This window comes from Anabrus simplex, chromosome 1 (assembly GCF_040414725.1).
Source record: "Anabrus simplex isolate iqAnaSimp1 chromosome 1, ASM4041472v1, whole genome shotgun sequence".
Taxonomy (NCBI): domain Eukaryota; kingdom Metazoa; phylum Arthropoda; class Insecta; order Orthoptera; family Tettigoniidae; genus Anabrus; species Anabrus simplex.
This window is the reverse complement of record NC_090265.1, coordinates 1,340,317,473-1,340,342,630: the sequence shown is the minus strand read 5'-3', so window position 1 is coordinate 1,340,342,630 and position 25,158 is coordinate 1,340,317,473. Positions and strand designations below refer to the sequence as shown.

At 38.9% G+C, this 25,158-nt stretch overlaps 1 protein-coding gene across 2 annotated transcripts in view; it reads left to right on the top strand.

Annotated features, from left to right (window-relative positions):
• Positions 1-25,158, top strand: part of ics (ras suppressor protein 1) — a 79,863-nt gene that overhangs the window by 39,365 nt on the left and 15,340 nt on the right. For both annotated transcript variants that reach the window (XM_068225492.1, XM_067137782.2), the window contains one exon: positions 12,188-12,320. In XM_068225492.1, the coding sequence (XP_068081593.1) occupies positions 12,188-12,320 (133 nt within the window). The remainder of the gene's footprint in view (positions 1-12,187; positions 12,321-25,158) is intronic.

Below are 25,158 nucleotides of genomic sequence, written 5' to 3'. Positions count from 1 at the left end.
ACAGCATCACCTAACCTAACATTCCGCCGTAGGAGGCAGGCCGCGATAATGGGAAATGGCCTTGAATTCCTGAACTAGAGAGTAAATTACATCTTCGGAAAGCAAGCCATTAGCCACAGGAAAGTTCAATTTTACTCTCCAGTTTTCATTGATATTGTTGAATAACCCAGTAAGCCTGTTTGTGCTTGTATTTTGCATTCCATTCAGAAGTTAAATATTTATTTTGTGTTGAGTGATACAGTGAAGGGTAGCAAATATTTGTTGCATGATAGACTACCTATAGATTAGGAACACAATTGTGTGAAGTTGACTAGCGTGGCACATATTTGTCTTGTGTTAGGCCAGTTATGGATATTGAAAAAGTCGTGAAATCACTCATTAATTAAGACAAAATCCAGGAGATAGACAGGCATCCGCGCCTTTCAGTGGTGCTGTGTATGTTGAAACTCGCAGCTTCAAGTTTCACCTTGTGTTGATCAAAGTGTTGTCGCGTTTAAGATGAGGGTCAGTCATTCTCTCGCACATGGCTGAGTTTAACCTCCAAATAATTCATAGTCAAAGTGTGTGACCAGGAAACAATGTTTAATAACCTACTGGTCTGAAATATAAGGCTTCAGCTGACATTCGTTTTAGAAAGAGTGTGATCTGCAATAATGCGGTGATACTCTTATAGGCCCCCAGTTGTCTGGTGTTCTACACACCTCTTAATACACTGTTGTTATTTAATGATCCCCAATGGAAAAGGTTTTCGTTTTTGTTCTCTCGTATTTTTTATGTCTTTTAATACTCTCATCTTTAGAAATGGTAGAAGGCTGTATCTTTCACTGTACCATACATACACAACGTAAATTGCACACATGCCGGAAAAAACATATCAAGTGGTTATATATCTGTATTAGACAGGTTTTATTCGTGTATTCAATAGTACGTTTTCTTGCTTCACACATTCTCCTTTCTTGTCCGCTGCAGAAACGACCTAATGAGGTTTTAATGAATTAACTAACCTCCGAAATCGGTCATCCATTCTGCGCTGCATTTTCAGATGTATCACATTCTTACTTAGTACATAGCATTAAAATTAAGCCATCGCTTACTTCCGCCTGTATTTCCAACTAGTTAACTACTGCTATCAGCCACGGTATTTACGCATTTACTATGGAAACATCTTATCTTTAATTTCGAATTGTGTTTATAGAACACTAGTCGACAAGTATTAGTAATCGACTCTGACATTTGCTTCAAGGTCGAATGTTGACCGAGAGCTCGCTAGTGCACATAGTGAGAAAAATGTACCAAAGATGATCGATTGCATTCAATATAATCGCAGGAGTACACAAATATTGATAATGGAAAAAGTAACACACTCTTAATTGCACGTAAGAACGGACGCATCGGTGATAGGGCTCTTGCTGTAACCGAAGGATAAATGCAAATGTAAAAGTTCCACTAATTCATCATATCTATGTATATAACATAAGAGTTTCGTCTGTACATTGCTCAGAATTTAAAAAGGATGATATTTCTGTATCAGTCATGCCCACAGTAAACAAGGAAATGCATTTTATACTTTTCCGTAATTTCTTTATGTCTGTCTGTCTGTCTGTCTGTCTGTCTGTCTGTCTGTCTGTCTGTCTGTCTGTCTGTCTGTCTGTCTGTCTGTCTGTCTGTCTGTCTGTCTGTCTGTCTGTCTGTCTGTCTGTCTGTCTGTCTGTCTGTCTGTCTGTCTGTATCTATGTTTGTATGTACATGCATCACGAGAAAACGGCTGAAGAGAATTTAATGAAAATCGGTATGCAAAGTTGGGGAATAAGTGCTTAAAATTTAGTTGTTGAATATTTGTTATTAATGGTCGTATCTTAACGAAAATCGGTAGGGAAGTCGGGGAATAGGTCGCTACAATTAAGGCCATAATTGTATTCAGGCTGAGAAAAATGATAGAGTAGGAGAAGGCCTACAATGTATTTCTCAAATATTTATCTTATTAATGGTCCTGTCATAATGAAAATCGGTATGCAAGGTCAGGGAATAAGTCGCTATAATCTAGGCCATAAATCATTTTATTCATGCTGAATGAAATGGTAGTTTAGGGGAAGGCCTAAAATTTAATTCTTGAATAATTATGTTATTAGTGGTCGTATCGATGAATACTACATAACTAAAGTTATAATTTCCAATCATTTATGTCTTATACGTTGTTACCATACCGGCTATGATCAGAGATATTCATGAATTTGGACTTCTGTTACTAAGTCTTTATCAGCGTCGAGTCACGAGAAAATGGGTAAACAGGCTTTAATGAAATCAGTATGTAAAGCCGGAGAAGGAACTACAGTCTACACTATAAGTAATTTTATAATATCACAGAGTCTAAAGAAAACTAAATGTGAAGGCCTGCAATATAGAAAGCTCATAAAATTGATCAACAATATCATTACATTGATCGTTGTTTGTCATGAGGTGCTTTGTCTTCTGTTGCCACTCATCTCCGATGGATAGGATTACTGCTGCGCACTGAGTATTTTTTTTAAATTTACCTTACGTTGCACGGACACAGTTAGGTCTTATGGCGACGATGGGATAGGAAAGGGCTATTAGTGTGAAGGAAGCGGCCTTGGCCTCAATTAAGGTATAGCCCTAGCATTTGCCTGGTGTGAAAATAGGAAACCCTGGAATAACATCTTCAGGGCTGCCGACAGTGCGGTTCGAATCCACTATCTCCCGGATGGAAGCTCATAGCTGCGTGCCCCTAACCACACGGCCAACTCGCCCGGTCGTACAGAGTGTAACAGTCTGCCGGAATATTGGCGGGAAGTAGCTGGGGAGTTAGGTAACTTTCTTCTTTAGCATGCCATTCCTCTGTTTCATAAATTTTCCGATACGACTGGTACGTAACACTGGTTCATCATAGCATTCGAGCTATTCATCCCTACTCTGAGGCACTGATTGGAATGAGATGTATGCATATTTAAAGGAATATTGGCAGAGAGGGTTCACGGCTGTCTGCGGCCTGGTCATTCCAGCTCTGGAACTTTGGACTGTTAGATCGGCACCATAGTACTGGACATTATAAATTTTCCAGCTAACTCATTCCTGGTTGCCAGCGTTTCACCCCCGTATGCTAGGCTGGGCTCATCAGTTGGTACCTAGCACACCTACTAAGACGCTGGCTAGTGCATACCGTGGAGGCCACTGCGTAGGCTAATTGTAGCCACCGGCAGTGCCAATGCACTATGAGCGACTTTGTCTCATTATCAAAAATTGATGCCTGCTTGGCCATCAGATGATGTAGATGTCGATTTCCATAGGGAATCTGAAATATTTGTTCCGAATGAGTAAATTTATAATATCAATATAAATGGTCCGTTATTGGACATTATAAATTTTCCAGCTAACTCATTCCTGGTGCCAGCGTTTCAACTCCGGGTGCTAGGCTGGGCTCATCAGTTGGTACGTAACACACCTACCAAGACGCTGGCTAGTGCATACCGTGGAGGCCACTGCGTAGGCTAATTGTAGCCACCGGCAGTGCCAATGCACTATGAGAGACTTTGTTCCATTATCAAAAATTGATGCCTGCTTGGCCATCAGATGATGTAGATGTCGATTCCCATAGGGAATCTGAAATATTTGTTCCGAATGAGTAAATTTATAATACCAGTATAAATGGTCCGTTATTGGACATTATAAATTTTCCAGCTAACTCATTCCTGGTGCCAGCGTTTCACCCCCGTGTGCTAGGCTGTTCTCATCAGTTGGTACCTAGCACACCTACCAAAACGCTGGCTAGTGCATACCGTGGAGGTGTACACAAATATTTCAGATTCCCTATGGGAATTGACATCTACGTCATCTGATGGCCAAGCAGGCATCAATTTTTGATAATGAGACAAAGTCTCGCATAGTGCATTAGCACTGCTGGTGGCTACAATTAGCCTACGCAAATTAGCGATGTCACCGATCGATTAACGCAGCAGATATCGGACATCAAGTCAAAACTGGAACAGGTTGACCAGATCGATACTAGAGTAAGCAAGCTGGAAGGGGATATCTTGGACCCCAAGGTGCGGGTGGAAATCCAGGTTTTCGGCATAAAACAACAGGTTGAGGGGAGGATTTCTAACATTGGGGGAAACTTTCAAAACCGTATATCTGCCATCGATGGAAATCTTGGAAGCTGTATTTCTGCTGTTGAAGGAAGGATAGAAAACCGGATTTCAGCCATCAGGGGAGATGTACAGAATATATGGGAAAGCATCCTTCACACAGTAGAAAATAGATTGACTCAAACAGGACACACCGCCACACCTCTAACCTCCTTAAACCTAATCGGCAATACAGGACCCCTAGACCCCAAGGTGATTATAGAGAGCCGTCCGGAATTCCACGGGCGACTGGAGGAGAACCCGACTAGTTTCATCGAGGGATCGGTCAACTATTACGAAGGAATAATTTTCCAGAGGAAATCTTCATGCAACTCATCACACCGCGATTAAAGGGGCAAGCCGCTACTTGGTGGAATAACTTGAAGGGATTAAATCTAAACTGGACGAACTTCAAGAGGGAATTCCTCGCTAAGTTTAATTCCGAAGAAGTGAAGAGCTCTGTGAAAAGGAAGCTACTGACTGAGGCACAACCCCCTGACATGCGAGCTAGCGCCTTCGTCCTGTAGAAGTACCAACTCTTCAAGCGTCTGCACCCAGAAGGAAGCGAAAACAAGATCTTAGCAGATATCACGATAAGATTCGGCCCCTTGTGAAAGTATCACAACCCAGATCCTTTGACAATCTATTCAGAATCATCGCCCAGCTGGAGGAGGAAAATAAGAGCAAAGCCACGCAAGAGCCCAGCGCAGTTAGGAAGTGCTACCAGTGTGGAAGAGCGGGACACCTGAAGAACAAGTGCCCAGCCTTGATGTCGGAGAAACTACGTCCAGCCCATTCTGGATTGAGGGGGGCTGGGACCGGGAACAGGAAGGTGCCTCAAGACCTGACAGATGAACTACTCTGGTCAAGTAGAAGAGGAATTGGTCAGATAGTGAGTAGAATAGACCAACTCCGCCCAGCTATCGTCTTACGGATTGGCAACGAGTATTTTACAGCAATATTCGACAGCCAAGCAAGCCATTCATTTGTCAACAGGTCTGTTGCCAGATTACTACCGCCTATGAAGCCTCACGACCTTGGAAGGGTAGTGGGAGCAGCGGACGGGGTAAACTTGATGTACAGGTCACACATCTCTGACACGCCTGATCCCCAGACAGCATGCGACGGACATCCTCGAGAAGTTCCACGACAGCACGGAAGCCGGACACCCAGGAGGCAAAGAGACATATCAGTCCATCCGATGAAGATTCTTCTGGGTCAGTATGCAGAAAGACATCCTGGACTACGTGAAGGGGTGCTACATCTGTGCCTGCACCAAGGCAAGCAACAGGAAGACAGATTCCAGCCAACGAGGAAGACAGCCACAACACCCGTGGGAGGTCATAGCCCTGGACTTGATGGGTCCTTACCCTCAAATACCACAGGGTAAAACAGGACGCCTAGTAATCACTGACCTCTTCACAAGATGGGTTGAGGCCTTTCCGATACCTGAAGCCACGACGGGACGCATCACCAGCCTGCTACAAGACCGAGGTATTCAGCCATTACGGTTATCCACGGTGCATTCTGTCAAATAACGGGAGTCAGTTCACGCCGAGGAAGTGGCAGCATATGATGACAAAATGGGGTGTGGAGCACTGGACCACCCCTATCTACAACCCAAGGGCAAATCCAGCGGAATGGCGGAACGAGGAGCTGAAAAAGATGCTACGAGTCCACCTGATAGACTAAGAACATTGACTGTGAGACCGTCAGATACCTCAGTCACTCTTTGCCCTGCAATGATGCATCAACCGTGTCACTGGCTATTTCCCAGCAGAGCTGTTTCTTGGTCGACAGCTGTACGACACCGGGGATTGGGAGATTCTTCCACCACCCACTTGGGGCCAAGATGATGCAGCTGTTTCCCTGGCAGAGTGGGAGCAGCAGAACATCAAGGAGAAGCAAGCTTTGGCCGAGAAGAGATCCCTTACCCAGGCCAAGGCTCAAGATGTCGAAGAGATGCAGATCTTCCTACCAGGCCGACAAGTATTGCTACGCAACCACCCAGTCATTAATAAGATTGGAGGGTTTCACGCAGGTCTCGCACCTAAGTGGGTTGGTTCCATCGAGGTGGATAAACGGCTGGGCCATGGTGTTTACTTACTGAAGACCAACCCTCCTGTTAAGGTCCACACATCGGAGTTGCGGCGAGTCACCCAACTGCTGCGCATACAGAGTAAGCCAGGAGGAGAGGCTACTAATGACACAGCCTCATCTGGTCATCGTGAGGAGAACACATCGACTAAGATGGTTTTCCGTGATTTCCCATTTTAAGACTAGGCAAATGCTGGGGTTGTACCTTAATTAAGGCCACGGTCGCTTCCTTCAAACTCCTAGGCATTTCCTATCCCATCGTCGCCATAAGACCTATCTGTGTTGGTGCGACGTAAAGCCACTAGAAAAAGAAAACAAGAAAAAGGAACAATGGAGTAAAATCTATGGAAAACTAGTGTACGATTCATTAAAATCTAAAGTGAAACATCAAATTAAAATATGAGTAGACAGTGCATCTATCAAGTCGTGAAATCACACATTCTGGCAAGATGATCACTTAAGTCTTAAAATTGTTCTTTGTGTTCTTGTTAAACAAGGCTGCAGACCAGCCTGAGAAGTTCCAACGGGGCCAGAAGAGAACCTCACACGATTTACGTGTTATGCACAGTTGGCAATAGCATGACCTCAAAAGGCTCAATGGTTCCTTGTTGAAGTTCACCGCAACATTAAATAAGGAGGATATTTATCCTAATTTCACCACATCAAGATCTGTGTTTCAACACAAAGAACAATTGTAAGACTTTAGTAATCATCTTGCCAGAATGTGTGATTTCACATTCATATTTTAATTCGATGTTTCGCTTTCGATTTTAATGAGTCATACACTAGTTTCCCATAGATTTTATTCCATTGTTCTTTTATTGTTTAGTGTTAATGGTTTAATACTGATGGCAATAGCTTGAAGATGTCCAATAATTGGACGAAACATGTACTAGTACTTCCTGTAAGATAATTTTATCTGAATATATGATATATTGAATTGGTGGAACTTTTACATTTGTATTTGTACATGTTTAGTGACGTCAGTACGGAACCAAAATGAAATTCTTAATATGTAACCGAAGGATAATACGCAGTTTAATGTAGAAATTGTCGAAGGACAGAAAAAAAGCTGTCATTACAACAGAATACTCACTACATGCCGTACTCTCTATAGTGGACCTCTACAGTACCTGATTCTCTGTTTAATTTTCATATTAATGAATGAAAATAGAAAACAGCTCTTCAGCCTGAAAGTGTATTCCTAGCATCATTTTTTCAAGTGCATGAACGCTTGTGTTGCTGTATCCTCATTCTAAACTCTTTCCAACAAGAGAATAAAGTAAACATAAACAAAACCACATCACTTTGACTGCTTCACACTTCTTTCCTTCTTCATCCACCCGTCTATTTCTAAATTTAAAAATATGAGTTCTTTCTGAAAGTTTGTTTAAAGTATGAAGTATCAATAACGTTAATAACCGATATCTGCTCTTGGAAATCCCTAAATCTTGTATCGGTACCTGTCAGCCGGGAGGAAATTCACGAGCGATTACACGACCTTGAGTCAGTTCATTTCAATCACACGTCAATGGCTGGTGTTGTAAAGCATAAGCGGGGGAAACCTCTGAAAAGTGGAGGAAAGACTTTAGTATTAAACGTATTTAATAAGTTCATGGAAACATATCCCGACAGTTCAATTGATGATATCGTGAAATTATCATTCCGAGTTCACCGGTGTGTCTGTTTTGAGTGCGTACAGTGCGCGGAAAGAATTTTCTACTACTGGCCGTGTTACCACACCAGGTAAAAATGGGCCACGTGTTAGAAGTGTTTTGGATGTGGAGTGCGATGAATTTGTTCGTTCTGCTAAGCGGAGGATAGTGCACATATTTTTTGAAACAATGAACCCCTTAAGAATAACAAAGTGTCATTGGCTGTAAATTCTGACTTTGAAATCCCATATTTAAAAAAAAACATCCTCCCTTCACACCCTACTGAAAGAAATAGGTTTCAAGTTCATCAGTAGAAATCGAAAAAGCGTTGTAGTGGTTAGAGATGATATTATATTGTGGTGTAGGCGTTGTCTCTGCAAGATGAGAGAATTCAGACACTAGGGGCAAAAATTTTACTATTTGGACGAGACGTGGATTAATGAAGGGCATACAACATCAAAGGCATGGCGAGATACTACCGTAAAGTCAAAGAAACAGGCATTTCTTTCGGGTTTAAGCACAGGCCTAAAATATCCAACAGAGAAGGGTAAGTGACTGATAGTGTTACACATTGGAAGTGATGTTGGTTTTGTGGAGAGTGGTGATCTTGTGTTTGAGTTAAAGAAAAAAGGAGACTATGATGATGAAATGACTGGCGACTTTTTAAATTGTGGTTTAAAAGAATATTACCAAAGCTGATGCCTGGTAGTGTTATCATGTTAGACAATGCTCTTTATTACGGTGTGAAGTTAGAATGTATCCCAAACAAATCTTAGAGGAAAGCTGTAGTAATTTCGTGGCTGAGAAGTAAAAACATAACATGCGATGAACATTTAGATGTTTTAAATGTTAAAACCTAATTGCTGGAATTGGTGAAGACTGACAGACCTCGGTCCGAGAAATACGTAATAGATGACTTAGTCCATCAAGCGGGCCACACTGTACTTAGGCTGGCCCCCGTATCGCTGTGAATTAAACCCAGTAGAGATAGTGTGGAGCCAGATCAAACGTTATTTTGCCAGCCTTCGAGATGTGCATAAACATCTTCCTATATCCAGTATGTGGTGCGCGAAGAGAAAAAAACAATGTGGTATCTCGTAAGTGCCATAGATACTGTGGTTCAAAATGTAGTTATCAATTTAGGAGAGGATTCTAGTGATGCAAGTGACAGTAAATCGGCCTGTCTACAGGGAGTCGAGCCTCTTGCAAGTTCGGATTAATGAAATGTCATGAAAGTAAGCATATTTATTAATTTTCATGGCAGATATATAGCAATGATGATGTATTTTGTTATCGTATCTCAAATATGTTCCTATGTCTACATCTGTCAGTTTTCATTTATGTTCTTACTATCATGTTCATACTGACGTAAAGAGCAAGCACCAAGCCATGTGGAACTCGCGGAGTGATACAAAATGTTTGTTTATGTCTACTTTATTATTTCGTTGGAAATAGTCTAGTTAGATCAGCGCACTACACTAGGCTTTCAGTTTCAGTTTTAAAAGAAATGAAAGTCTAAATACCAAAAGTAGGCCCTCTATTAATGTAGTTGAAACAATTTTTTAAAATGTGTTAAAGTTCAGAACGTTTCCCTTTGTTATCACTATTATTTGAGTACCTCAGTTGGAAAACCTGCAAAATGTCAAAAATGTGAAAAAATATGGAAAATGATGTCTTCAGCTCGCCATTAGCAACGAAAAAGCAACACCTCTGGTTCTGAAACCGGATATAACATCGTGGAATTAGAAAAGAAATTTGTAGACTGTTGCAGTACCTGCTAAGTATGAAATAGACAAAAATGCAAGATCTGCAAAGTGCATGATGCTATGTTTACTTTTGCAGTACCTGCTAATGAGACATGTCCGTCCTTACAGTTATGAATGTAAAAGCTGTTATTTCAGGCTCCACAAGGATTAGATTGAGTATACAAAAATTATGCATGACATATTATTGCACATGGTTATGAAACTAGTATTTACGCTTGGAGTTAATTTGGCCACACTGCTTCATTTGACAAATGAGCGGAGATATTTTATCCTCAAAATATCAAGGAATTCTAACCGTTCAGGTTAGATGTGTTGATATCTGGAAGTGGCTACTGTCGTTCTCGTTTAGTTTTTGTGAATTTTACCAAAATGAATGAGAATGGATATGTTAAATCCAGTTCGCATAACTATAGTGATGAGGTAGAAGATACAATTAAACAAGAGAATGGTGTCGGCAAAAAAGAAATCATGATTGCTGGGACCGAACCTATGAGGTCAGAAAGAGAAAGAGATGGTGGAAAAGGAAAGAAAATAAGAGTGCAAGGTGAATTTAAGAATGTAAAGAACCTTATAAACTGATTGATAATGACCTAATGATTATTTTATTCTGAGATAATAATGCATCGCTGCAGCATTGGTCTGTTAGCATAGATTTTATGCCTAGTCCTCTGGAAGAGGAGTGTATGAGATCAAGAAAATGGCTATTTATAAGTTTTGGTCATGTCTTGTTTCAAATACCAACCGAAAGCTTTCAAAAGAAAAAAAAAAAAACATGTGCTAGCACCTGGATGGAAAACTCAGATGTAATAATAATGATGACGCTATTTGCCTTACGTCCCACTAACTACTTTTTCGGTCTTCGGAGACGCAGAGGTGCTGGAATTTAGTCCCGCAGGAGTTCTTTTACGTGCCAGTAAATCTACTGACACGAGGCTGATGTATTTGAGCACCTTCAAATACTACCGGACTGAACCAGGATCAAACCTGCCAAGTTGGGGTCAGAAGGCCAGCGCCTCAACCGTGTGAGCCACTCAGCCTAGCAAACTCAGATGCAAGGAACTTTCCATGCAGGATGTATATGAAGAATACATCAGAACTTTTACAAGGAACCAGATCGTGTGTGGCAGAACAATTTCTTATTGCAACATGTCTCTGTCAGTTCTGCAAAAATAACATCCAACATAGATAACCCCAGAAGTAAAATGAGTACTCAGTTTGTTTTACCCAAATAAAGAGAAAATGCAGTCAAAAATTGCAGCTGTAAGTTCACAAGCGCTGAAGTAATCAATTTTACAAGAAAATGCAAGAAGGGATTGACGGCCAACTTACCCTCAGCTACGACCATCAAAAAAATCTGGACTTCCAAATGTACCAGACCAAGCTGCATATTAAGCACAGTAGTTGTACCTGTACAACTTTAGAATCTGTCAGGTGCACTCAGGGTGTTCTTACGTTTGGACAGAAAATGAGTATGCCAAAGGGTCATGTCTAATTTCATCTGCTGTGCATCACAACCTGACTTGTACAAACATGGATGCTTTCAGTTCTGTTCGCTTATTCTCTGACGGATGTGACAGTCAGAATAAGAATACAACGATGGGGATGATTCTCCACTGGTTTCTGAATGAAGCTCCTGCAAAAATTGAGAAAATTGAGATCTGGTTCCCCATTGTAGTACACTCATTTATTCCCCCTGACAGGATATTGGGTAATGTAGAGAGACAACAGAGACATAGTGTCTTTGAAGAGACAACAGAGACACAGTGTCTTTGAAAACCCATCCAAGTATGTTGAAATAATCAGTGAGTTTGCTACGATTGGGGAAAGACTGTCCAGTGCATGACTCGAAGGATTATGGTGACCAAGTTGTAAAAAAACCTGGAAAATGGCATTTTCAGTTTCAGAAAGGTAAGAAACTTGTCATTACAAAGAGTGCTAGCAAAAGAAGTTTTCTTGTTCAAAGAGAAGCTTTGTACAATTTTGAGTCTTGTGAACCAAAAAGCTTGAACAAAAAAAAGGCAAGAATTTAAAAAATATAGGAAAAAATCTTATAAACTGATTGATAATGACCTAACGATTATTTTTTTCTGAGATTGTAATGCATCGGTGCAGCATTGGTCTGTTAGTGTAGATTTTATGCCCAGTCCTCTGGAAGAGGAGTGGAAAGCTAGCAATGAAGCGGTTGGGTGTGTCAATCTAAAACGTTTTGGAGGTGAATGAAATTGTTCACATTTATTTTTTATTAAAGGCTTATTTTGAACATCCCATAGCTCATCTTTGCATCCACTCGCTTGGTTAGCAGGGAAGGAACTAAATTCTGTGCAAAGCAGTGCCCAGTGTAGGTGGAGATAGGACAGAAAAAGAAAGTGGAATGATCTGAAATGTATCATACAAGTATATTAGTCTTAGAGACAATGGCTATGTATTTTGTTTTATTTTATTCCACAAGGTTTCCAAATTAATTCTATTGACAGATTAACAGTTATGTTTTCTATTTTATTCCTTGACATTGTTTGTATGTTTGTAGGAAGCCTGGATTTAGTGAGCAATAAATCAGTACTGAAGATGGAGAATAACCCGTGGGTTACACCCATCGCAGACCAGTTGCAAGTAGGCGTATCTCATGTCTTGGACTACATTCGCACAGAGACATACAGATAGTAAGTATAAGACTGCTTCATATGTTTTTTAAAGATTGTAACATTCTCATATTTATTTGTTGTGATGAAACTTACATCTTGAAACACACTCATTGTCAGATCTGCTACCACTAGCACTAAGAATAGACTTGCCTTTACTTTTGAAACACGCATCAATTTGAGTGCCGCTTAAATATTTAGATTTATTTAAACTCGTGTTTTCCTGATTCACTGGTACCTATCATGCAACTCAAGGAAATTGATTTTCTGTGGCTCATAATTTATCTGTATACCAGTTATATGCTGCCATAGTCATTTTTGCATACATATATATATATTATAGAAAACCAGTGATAACAACATACAATGTGTATATAAAGTATATATATATATATATATATACAGTAGAACCTCGATAATTCGAAATCGGTTAATTCAAAATCCCACGTAATTCGAAGAAGCTCTCGTTCCCGAAAACATGAGATACAGTTTTGCATGTTATTTAAATTGTTTAATTCGAAATACGGATAATTCGTAATTCAAAGTACAATGTCGGCCCCATTACCGATATTCAGACTTTTAATTCGAAACTGCCTTTACATTTTAAAACAATGGTATGTTACAGAGTAATTTCAACTCTAAATTTATCCGCGTTATGATAGAACGCGTGTTCCGGAACGAGGAGGGGTAGCTTTCCGCACTTACACTCACTTCGGTGGGTCTACAGCGCGCTTCATGATTGCCAAGTTGAATGAAATCGGATTTCTTTTGTATTCAACCTTTTAAGGAACGCCGTAATATCACGCAACAGGCAGTGTGCGGGAAAACAAAATATGCGAACACTGGCGATGCCGACACTTGACGAAAAAGCGTGGCTCATATAATAAATTCGTAGGTACCGAAAAATACTGTCATTGCCGATGAAACTGCATTGCTTTATTTTAATGCGAGCCCAAACGGTCTTATGGTTTTAAAGGAGAAAGTGCCAGCCGGGGAATCGTACAAGGGTCGGGGATGGGGGTCATTGTAGTGCGTTGCAGTTGCAGTGCACATGGAAGCGAGAAACTTTATCCCCTCGTCATAGAAAAGTTCGATAAGCTACAATGTTTTAAGGGCGTCAGACACTTTCCATCCCAGTACAAAGCATCTAAAAATGCAAACATTACAGATATCCAAAAATTAATGCATTTGCACAGGGGAAGCAGCATAATTTATCCTCGTCTTTCAATTGTGTGATTGTTTTTCTTTTGTTGCGTGAGGTTATGTTCGTCAGTGATTTATCCAAGTGCATTATTTGAACATTGTAAATGCACCTCGTTGGATACATGTCGGAAATAGTTTTTCCATGGCATTGGAAAGGTTTAAACTGTGAATCGAGGTGATTGAATGTATTAATGGGTCTTAGAATACTTTGTGACGCGGCAAGTGTTTACATTTCTGAAGTACAAGAGAAGTGCCATGGCAGGAAATCGTACAAGGATAGAGTCATAGGAAAGTTTGATTTTAAGGGCATCGGGTACTTTCTGTGTAAATACAAGGCATCTAAAATGCATACAGTATAGTACTCCAATGAATTAAGCACTTGCACACACTTGCACATGGGAGCCAGCATAGATTTCTCCTCGTCTTTGAATCGTGCTTTTTTTTCTTTCTTTCGTTGCGTGAGGTTATATTTGCCAGTGAGATATGCAAGTGCATTATTTGAATACTGTAAATGCACCTTTTTGGATACATTTTGGAAATAGTTCTTTTTTCATGGCATTTGAAAGGTATAAACTGTGAATCAAGGTTAACTGCATGCAGTAACGGGACTTAAAATATTTCGTAACGCGGCAAGGGTTGGTACTTCTGAATTGCGAATTGGCGGTTAATTCAAAATCACGTAATTCGAAGTCCGATTTTTGAGTCCCAACGACTTCGAATTAACGAGGTTTTACTGTAATTTGAATGTGTAATGCAATATTGTGAGAAAACTGCCTATGTATTATACATCAAAAGAAAGGTCTCCATCTCAGGTTTACTAGAATAGAATTTATTGCAAGTGTTGTTTCACATACTTTAACAAATTCCAACAATTATAACATACATTTGAATGAATGAATGAATGAATGAATGAATGAATGAATGAATGAATGAATGAATGAATGAATGAATGAATGAATGAATGAATGAATGAATGAATGAATGAATTAGTGGATGCATGATTTGATGATGTTGATGCATGAATGAGTGAGTGAATAAACACTCCTCTCACCCATTCATGGATAGCCACCAACTGAGGAGAGAGTATTTGTGAGTGAATGGACTGAGTTTCATCTCAGGATTACTAGAATAAATTATTTATTTCATAAAGTCCTTTATTTATGTAAAATAGTAATCTATTCAAGAGCCTCCGTGGCTCAGACGGCAGTGCGTCGGTCTCTCACCGCTGGATACCGTGGTTCAAATCCCAGTCACTCCATGTGAGATTTTTGCTGGACAAAGCGGAGGCGGGACAGGTTTTTCTCCGGGTACTCCGGTTTTCCCTGTCATCTTTCATTCCAGCAACACTCTCCATTCCCATTTCATAGCATCTATCATTCATTAATAAATCACTTTGGGAGTGGCGACCCCATCGTACTAATAGCCTATATCTGCTTCATTCATTCCATGCCTGACCCGGTCAATGACTGGAAAACAGGTTGTAGGTTTTCATTTTCAGTAATCTATTCAAATTATACAATGATTAGGTCATTGCAGTTCACTGTATTTGTCGCTAGATGGCTCTATGAAGGTTGTCTCGTGCTGATCTTTCTACGCCAGTCCGATAGAGAGCTGTGTGAAACGTGTCTATGCAGATTTTTCTGTTAGTCCAATAGATGGCTCTGTGAAATCAAGGTATCACCAGAATGTTAGTTGTTGCTCCATGTTGGTTCTAATGAGTGAGAAACAGAAAGAAATTCATCTCAGAGTATTCTATTTCAAAAAGTCCTTTTTTATTAAACTTACATTGAATTATTCTGTGTAGGTTTATTAAATGAAATCCGTATGCACAGCCAAGCACAGCATTTCGCTGTGGAAATGGTAAACGGACATTTTAATTCATGTTGCCACAGTGGTTTGGTTTATTTTCCACAATCTCAAGCAAACGCTGTACTTAAAGGTATGATGCTACATGATAATGATTTCATGAACCATATAAGGCAGTATAACAGTACAATGTCCGTTGCATCCTTCTCTCCTAACCGTAGTCACATTTCAGGATTAGATCCTTATTGTTCTAAGATTCAGGGAATGATTCAGTTACATTTCAGATTTATTGTCTACTGAAAATTGCCGAGCAGTATACGGCCAGCTTTATGTGATAGATTCAGGTCTTGCGAACAGAATTCATTTTGAAATTCTATAAATTACAAGGTTCAAAAATTCTGTATGTTTAGTCAAAACGGAAGTGTAAGTTTAAAGGAGTTCAGTATATCTTCAGTTATTTTTCTCACGCTTCTTTTATCACCAGTTTTATTTTTAGTCTTTGTTCACAAGTATTGTTGCGACAGGCCACCAGTATACTTTAATTCTGAGATGAATTTAATGCCCTCATCTTCTAAAATTTAATTTAAATGAAAGGTTATTCACTACATAAGTTCTCCTGTCTCCTATTACACCACTCAGCATGATATTGTTCACTTTTCTGTTCACATAGTTCACAATTGCACTTTAAGGCTGGCTCGTGGAAGGCTTTGATTTTACACACTCAAAAGTGGAATCCTTGCGCTGAGAAACAAGTTACCATATGTCGAAGATCATAGTCGTGAGCTTTCCAGTGTGAAGATGTCATGGCTTGAGGGGCATAGAACTCAGACCATATTTCTTTCTTCTTAGCTTGTAGCTCTGTTAGCAGGTCATGCTAGGCACATCTGTAGTCTTATATCTTCTACGTAAAAGGATTCCCTGGCTAATTTATTAGTTAGTCTGGTTGGGGCATATTGTGATAAACATAAAATCTTCTTCAGAAAAGTTGCCTTTGCTTTTTTCGGTTACTTTTAAATTGTTTTTGGTGAGATAGGGCCAAATGATTTGTATCCCATAGGGGGTGATGGGATTTAATTTACTAAAGATCTTCATAGCCGTATCAATCGATAGTCTCCATAGCATTTTGATATTGCTCATCGCAATAACTGCTGCTGTCGCCCTATTTATTACATGTTACGTGAAGGAGCTTCCAGAGGTCTGCAAGATTACACCAAGAGAGTTGAAATCATTTACAATTTTTAGGGAGACTTCTCCACAGGACAGTTGATCTGTGGCGGCAACTCTGCCACCCCTTCTGAACATCATGTGAACCGTTTTGTCCATGTTTAACTGGAATTTGCTTCTTTTTGCCCAGGATACCAGTAGATCGCAGCATTTTTGTAAGTCTTCTAAATTGGAAGAGTCAAGGGTCATATCATCTGCACAGGTATGTAGAGTGATTTGCCCTTCAAATCCCTTCAGTATTTCCATGACGTCTGCAGTAATCCGGTTGAATAAGAGTGGACTAATCGGGTCACCCTGTAGAACACCCTTCGTCTGGATGATAGGTCATGAGGATTGAAGATTGTCTCTTACAATGACTGTTTTATCCTGTAAGGTGTTTACCAGTATGTTTGTTAGATAATTTCCTTCTCCTAACATTTGCCTAAGTTTACCAATAAGAATCCAGCAGATTGAAAGCCTTCTTGTAGTCTATAAAATAGACATGGTATTTGCCTCTTTTACGTCTCAGAGCTTTTCTGATGTCTTTCAGTAAGTTCTGTATCGCATGTAATGTTGACCTGCCTTTCCTGAACCCGTATGGTTGATCGGGGATGATTTCGGTAGTTGGCAACGTGAACCTGTCCGTTAGTATTTTGGAAAAGACTTTGAAGATTGCATTTTCTAAAGCGATACCTCTATAGCATGGGTGTCAAACCCTGCCCGCCGTAAGCGCAGTGCCTGTGCTAGAAATCCCTGTTCACTCGAACACAGGTCTCTTCCCCTCACTCTGCATGTACTTCCCCACGTTGTTTACTCAGGACTGTGCAGTGTGCACGCCTACCGACGACATGTTCCACCTACCTATTCTGGTCTACATGTAATGGTTAAAACATGTTGAGTGGAAGTGTAGATTGTAAACAGAAGACATCTTCCAAATACAACAAGGAATGGTTATCCTGTTACTTAAACTGTGATCATGACAGAGAAGCACAGAGGTTTAATGTCTGGAGGCACTATGAAGTGTATCATTCTTGTGACTACAAGGACATCACAGGAGAAAACAGGAAAGCCTTAATAGCTGAATTATCTAATGGTGTTCAGGCAGTAAGCATAAGTTATTAAGCTTCCTTTTTCCTTTTTGATGGAAAATTCAGTATTTGGAGTTATTAAAAGTTAAAGCATGCAGAATACTGCAAATAGCTTTCATATAGCCGATACCTGAATTAATTATAGCATACGGCAGGAATTTAAAGAATGCTATAGACGACAACATCCTAAAGGCTGGCTATGAAATGGCTAGAATTGCACTGGGAAGTTACCCAATCACTGATAGTGAGTTCATTGAAGATTGTATAGTGACCTCAGTGTAGATTTTGTCTCCTGCTGAAAGAAATAAGTATGAATCATTAAGTCTGTCAAGAAACACTGTAGCTGCAAGAATTGATGAGCTTGTTGAAGATATCAGGGTGCAGCTTGAGAATATCTGTATGAATTTTACAACTTTTTCAATAGCAATCGATAAAAGTACAGAAATTGTGGACGTTACACAGCTAGTTAATTTAGTTTGTGGAGTAGACGGTTCACTACAAGTAACCGAAGAGTTCCTTGACTTGAATTCTCTGAAGACAACTACAACTGGGCTAGACATATTTAGTGCTGTTTTTCAGTTTGCTGAAAGAAAGGGTTTGTGCTAGGATAAATTTGTATCTGTGGAGACATATAGTGGTCCAGCTATGACGGGTGCAAAATCAAGATTAATTGGTCGACTAAGATCAAAATTACAGTCGGACTACACTCATTCCTTCACGGAAGACATCTTCCAAATCCAACGAAGAATGGTTATTCCGTTACTTAAGCCGTGATCGTGACACTATGATCCCTGTTTGATACGGAGCCCTTTATAAGTCATGTAATGGATACTGTTATGAAAACTGTGAATTATATTGGGGCTCACGGATTAACCCATCACCAATTTAAAAGACTACATGGACTTGATCGACAGTGAGCACAGCGAAGTACCACATTATTCTGAAGTATTGTGGTTAAGTAGGGGGAGAACCATGCTAAGATTTTTTGTGTTCCGGCAGCACATCTCTGATTTCCTGGTTGAAAAAGGCAAGGACATTCTTCAGATTCATGACCCAAAGTGGATTTCTGACTTTGCGTTTGTGGCAGATATTTTAACACACCTAAAGGAATTAATTCTACAGATGCAAGGTAATTACAATCTAATAACAGATATGTTCGCTGCCATAGAAAGATTTAAATTCAACTAACCTTATTGAAGAACCAAATTTGAAAAGCAGGTTTCTACCATTTTGACTGTTTAGGATATCTGAACTTTTACACTGAACCGAAGAAATAAGTTTGCCTTCTAGATGAGCTTCAAGGTGAGTTTCATAACATGACGGTATTCGACAAAAGCTACAACTGTTCAGCGTACCATTTCAGCTACATCCAGAGGATGCACCACGTAACTTACTGCTAGAACTCATACATCTTCAGTTGATTTTTATCAACAATTGGACCCATCTCATTTCCTGAAAGACTGAATATATCGGGAGAAATAAAAACATTGTTTGGAAACACTTATAGGTGTGAGGTTTTTCTTCCCCTCTCCCCCCCCCCCACATGTACAAATGAACTTGAACAAGACTAGGTTTCAATCCTGATTATCAGGCTCTTACCTATGATCAGTTATGAGATTTGCCTGCACTACGAGTGTCCAACCAAACAGTGTGTGAATAATTGCTAAAAAGTTGTTAAGATATACAGATTGTGTGACATGTGAAATCATATAGCTACATAGGCTGTGGCATAAGGATTAACACAGTAATTAGCAGTGTGTTTTTGTATTTGTGTACTTTCGTGTCAATACATTTACTTGAAGAGATACTACTTTTATCGTAGCCTATTTTAGTTTGCTTACTTTTTTTAACATGTTGTTCTGTTACAGTACCATAGCAGTATTGTATTAGGCATTATTTCGCTTCATAAGTGTACATAGCGGAGTGAGTATAAAAACCTCTGTGGGTCAGGTGGCAGTACACCGGCCTCTCACCGCTGGGTTTCGTGGTTCAAATCCCGGTCACTCCATGTGAGATTTATGCTGGGCAAAGCGGAGGCGGGACAGGTTTTTCACCGGGTACTCTGGTTTTCCCTGTCATCTTTCATTCCAGCAACACTCCAATATCATTTCATTTCATCTGTCAGTCATTAATCATACAGTGGAGTGCGACAGGCTTCGACAGCTGGCACAATTTCTATCCTCGCCGCTAGATGGGGGCTTCATTCATTCAATTTCTGACTCGGTTGAATGACTGGAAGCAGGCTGTGGATTTTCATTTTCAGAGTTGAGCAAGTTGAGTATGTTAAGTCCTTAAAAAATGCCTTTTATTTTTTTCTTTATTGCTTATAACCTTTAAAATAATTACTTTCCTGTTACACAGTAATTACAAAGCATGTTATTTCGCACATGCTGTGTAAATGTTATGTTGAACTCATTTAATTAATTATGGGTGCCCTTATATGAAATAATATATGCATGTATTGCACAGAGTAGCTGGAAACAATGCCATCAATGTAGCCAAATACTGGTCACAACTTGTATAAATAATGTATATATAATGTAGATATTTTCATATAATACTTGCTTTCTTCTTTTTGATTTTTATGTATGTTCTTCAATTTATTATACTTCATATGCAAATTTGTCAAGTGCTTCATTCATAACTATACACGATTAATTTGTTCATGTACATTTTTCATATGCAGTACATATATTCAGTATCTCTTTCTTGTATATATTGGTACCTCTGATATGAAAAAAAAAAAACCAGAGTAGCATAGTTATTAACGTGTAATGTACACCCCTCGAGGCTTGCACTATCTGATAACGTCCTGGGCTAGCGCTCACAACAGCTGTTTCTCATGCAGTCAAATCCGTCAGTCAGCTCGTGACCTTGACTGCCTGCTCTGTACGAATCGAGAGAGTCTGGATTTCCTTTACCTTTATAAGTATCCTCAGTAAGGAGGTTTTCCAGCTTGATGGTATTACTAGATATTAGAATCATTCCGTATTGACGGTTTTCACTTTACAAAGGAAATTTAATATGTCCTCCTATTCAATACATACACATCTCCATCTTTAGATGGAATAATAATAGTCAAACATGTTTCAACTCGTTTGAGCCATCTTCACTGAAAAAAGGGTTAAAGTTATTTATATAATAGATGTTAAAAAATGTCTTAAAATATAATGAAGGAAAGAAAGAAAAACAAAGACGTGACAGAATTAAAACAATTCAATATATACACATTTCCATCATTAGATGGAGTAATAATCAACCCGTTGTCTAATATCCTTTTAATACTATCGATAGATGTTATCAGACAACAGACATTTTAATTAACATCCAGATGGCTTTTATTTTAAATCTCTTTATCCTGTGACTGTATATAGTGTTCTAATGAGGTGTTTATTTTGTATCAAGTGTTAATGTAACACTGATTTATAAGAAGGAGGGTACCTAACCTCATGATAATTTTAACAAGTGCCAACACCAGATATTTTAATGAATGAATTTTAAAGACTGCTTCAAGAACTCCATTAATTAATTGTTCACCTGTCAGTAATGAGACGGACACATTGTATTTTTAACTCATACTATTTTAGCTGTTAAGATGGTTCAATTTGAGAATATCGGGATCCCGATAACATTTGATTTTGAAGAGGAAAATTAGGCTGAAGTTGCCCACAACTAGGGTGAAACATGTCCCAATTTGAGTGTCGTGTATAAGTTATAAACATTTTTATGAATGTATTGTATTGAATAGGTTGACCATTTTAATAAACTTAATTGTTTTAAGATAATATACTATTTTCAATACGGACCGCCATGAAGTTCATTTTACAATGGCGAAAAATGAAAGTATCCTCCTATTCAATACATCATATATTCCGTCATTAGACGGAGTAAACAAGTTCAGACATGTTTCGGCTCGTTTGAGCCATCTTCAGTGAAAAAATTAGGGGGGTTGGAATAATTTACATAATATGAGTTGAAAAAATGCTAAAAAACATAATGAAAGCGCAAATGAAAAAACAAACAAAAGAGAGCCTAGACGGAAACAAAATAGCACAAATATACAATATTTACATCAATATGCAGAGCAAAAAACAACTTATTGTGACAAAATTCAGTGAAACAGGTGTTAATTTGAAATAATTGATACTAAAAACTGCGTTTTTTCACTGAAGATGGCTCAAACGAGCCGAAACATGTCTGAACTTGTTTACTCCGTCTAATGACGGAATATATGATGTATTGAATAGGAGGATACTTTCATTTTTCACCATTGTAAAGTGAAAACCGTCAATACGGAATGATTCTAATATCTTGTAATGAAGTTCATTACATGTAATTCGAAGGCAATTGCCTTGTTTCTTAGGTTAACGCAGTTTTTAGTATCAATTATTATTTCAAATTAACACCTGTTTCACTGAATTTTGTCACAATAAGTTGTTTTTTGCTCTGCATATTGATGTAAATATTGTATATTTGTGCTATTTTGTTTCCGTCTAGGCTCTCTTTTGTTTGTTTTTTCATTTGCGCTTTCATTATGTTTTTTAGCATTTTTTCAACTCATATTATGTAAATTATTCCAACCCCCCTAATTTTTTCACTGAAGATGGCTCAAACGAGCCGAAACATGTCTGAACTTGTTTACTCCGTCTAATGACGGAATATATGATGTATTGAATAGGAGGATACTTTCATTTTTCGCCATTGTAAAGTGAAAACCGTCAATACGGAATGATTCTAATATCTTGTAATGAAGTTCATTACATGTAATTCGAAGGCGATGTCGGAGTCGATTAGTAATACCCGTCGAATGCTGTTCTGCAAAGAAAATTTGAAATGAAAGCGAACATGTTTTCATAATAAATGCATAAATAGTGTGTCCGACAGCAGTTAACTAGTTAAAAACAAAGACTGAATAACGATCGCTTAATTTTAATGCTAAATACTACAATTAAGTAAGAATGGGATACATCTCAAGATATTGCAGAGTGCATCATTGATTTCAGAGGTTAGTATATTTTCTCGCATCTGGTTAAATTATGGAAAGGCTATTATGATGTAAATTTATAGCGAGAAGGTTATCATTTCTACACTGGCGCTTGAAGTATGTTTTCATCATATGTATAGTACGGTTAAGTTAGGACGCTGTTTGAATAAGAAAACTGAAACATTTGCCACTCATACTATTTTAGCTATTAATATGGTTCAATTTGAGGAGGAAAATTAGGCTGAAGTTGCCCACAACTAGGGCAAAACGTCCCAATTTGAGTGTCATGTATGAGTTATAAACGTTCTTATGTATGTATTGTATTGAATAGGTTGACTATTTTAATAAAAATTGTTTTAAGATAAAGCGCCTTCGAATGTAGACGAGAAAACTTGCTAGTGGACATAGCAAGGAAACTATACTGAAGGTGATCAAGATTGCATGCAACATAATCGCTGGGGTGCATAAATATCGATAACAGAAAAAGTCGTGCATGCTTAATCGCTCGTAATAAAGGATGCGTCAGTGGTATCTGCCATAAGCTCAAGGCAAAATATGCCCAGCAACTAATAGGTCTGTTGCCAAACTACATAGTATCACCTGCTAATCCATTCTTACACTGTGGGATTGATTATGCTGGCTCACTGTACATAAAATCAGGCTCTCATAAAAACAGTGCAAAGTTTAAATGATATTTGTAAATTTTTGTATGTTTGGCTACTACAGCTATTCACCTGGAAATTGTTAGCAGCATGACTACTCAGACTTTTCTTGTATCTTGCGCTTTATTTCACAACAAGGGAGATCTTCACACATATATTCAGACAACAACAGATTTCCAGCCAGATAGACCCAAACCAAAAGCCAGCAAGAAGCCCAGAATCAATACAGAGACACTGAAGCAGAATAAAGATAAGCATCTTGAAAACCTGTCTGACTTAGAGATGAATAGCTGGGAAGAGATTGGAGAATCCTTGATCAAAGCATCCAATAGTTTGGTAAACCCTCCAAGAAAACTGAAGCACAGGTGGTGGAATGAAAAGTGTGACAAAGCACTTGAAAGAAGATTAACATCCTGGAGGAGGTGGAATTCCAATAAGACCAAGAAAAAATGGGAAGACTTCAGGAATGAAAGGGAGGGAAGGAAACAGCCAAGATCATAAGAGCTGAGAAGAGAAAATATGACAGAAATAGGGTGAAAAAGGTGGAAGAAGAGTTCAAAAAGAACAACACCAGGAAGTTTTACAGAACCTTCAAAGAGGAGCTACAGGGATACCTACCACCAAGTCTTTGCTTCAAGCGAACAGATAGAAGTATAGTTACTACCAATAAAGAAAACTGCCAGCTATTGGCAGACTATTTTAAAGCACTGCTAAACTACGAAGAACCTCTGAAAAGACTAGATTCCCTTAAACAAATTCATGACAACCCAGATTCCAAACCACGAAAGCTTGACAAGATCAAGCAGATAACCAACGAGCTCAAAGATAAAAAAAGCACCAGGTGAAGATGACATAATGGCAGAAATGTTGAAGATCGGAGGAGAAATCATTGCAGAAAGAATCCATCGTCTTACTGAAGACATATGGAAAACTGAAAAGATCCCAAATGACTGGAAATGTGCACTCATACACCCGCTCTATAAGAAAGGTAACCAAACGGACCCAAACAACTACAGCGGGATCTCTCTACTTCCAATCACCTATAAGATACTCTCTAAAGCCCTGCTGAACAGAGTTGAAGATCAAGCTCATCACTTCATTGGAGAATACCAAGCTGGTTTCAGAAAGGGGAGGACGTGTACAGAACAGGTATTCAACCTTAAAAAGCATTCTGAGAACAAGAGCAGTAAGGACTTCAAAAAAGCATATGACTCGAGCATATGAGGAAAGAATAAGAGGAGATGGAAGGATTATCTTAGGGGATATGAATGCTCAAGTAGGGACTGTGAGAGATAGATATGAAAGTACTAGGAGCACATGGATGGGGTCCACGAAACCCAGAAGGAACTAGACTCCTTGATCTCTGTCTGAGGAACAACCTTGTAATAGGAAACTCATGGTATCAAAAACAAAAAAGCCATAAGGTCACAAATATGGATGGGATGGAAAAGTGAATCTCTCATACTGTAGACTATTTTTTGATCGAGAAACAACTACAAAATAGACTGTTAGATGTAAAAGTGATTCCTAGTGTCTCCCTGGAAAGTGATCATAGACTCGTTATTGGATACTTCAAGTTTAACAAGTTAAAAGAAGTAAGAACCACACAGGTAAAGAAACTCAAGACATGGAAGATGAAGGATAATGATAGAATAATAGAGTTTCAAGACAACATCAAAACAGTACTACCAAAGACAGATGAAAAAACAGTTGAGGAGGAATGGAAGGATCTGAAAGAAAATCTAATAGTGATAACTGAGAAGGTATGTGGAGGAACCAGTGGCACAAGAAGATGGAAGGAAATGCCATGGTGGAATGACAGAACAGTAACTGCTGTCCTGAACAAGAACGACATGTTTAGAAAATATTTCAAGGACCGTACTGACAATAATAAGGAACTGTACAGGATTGCT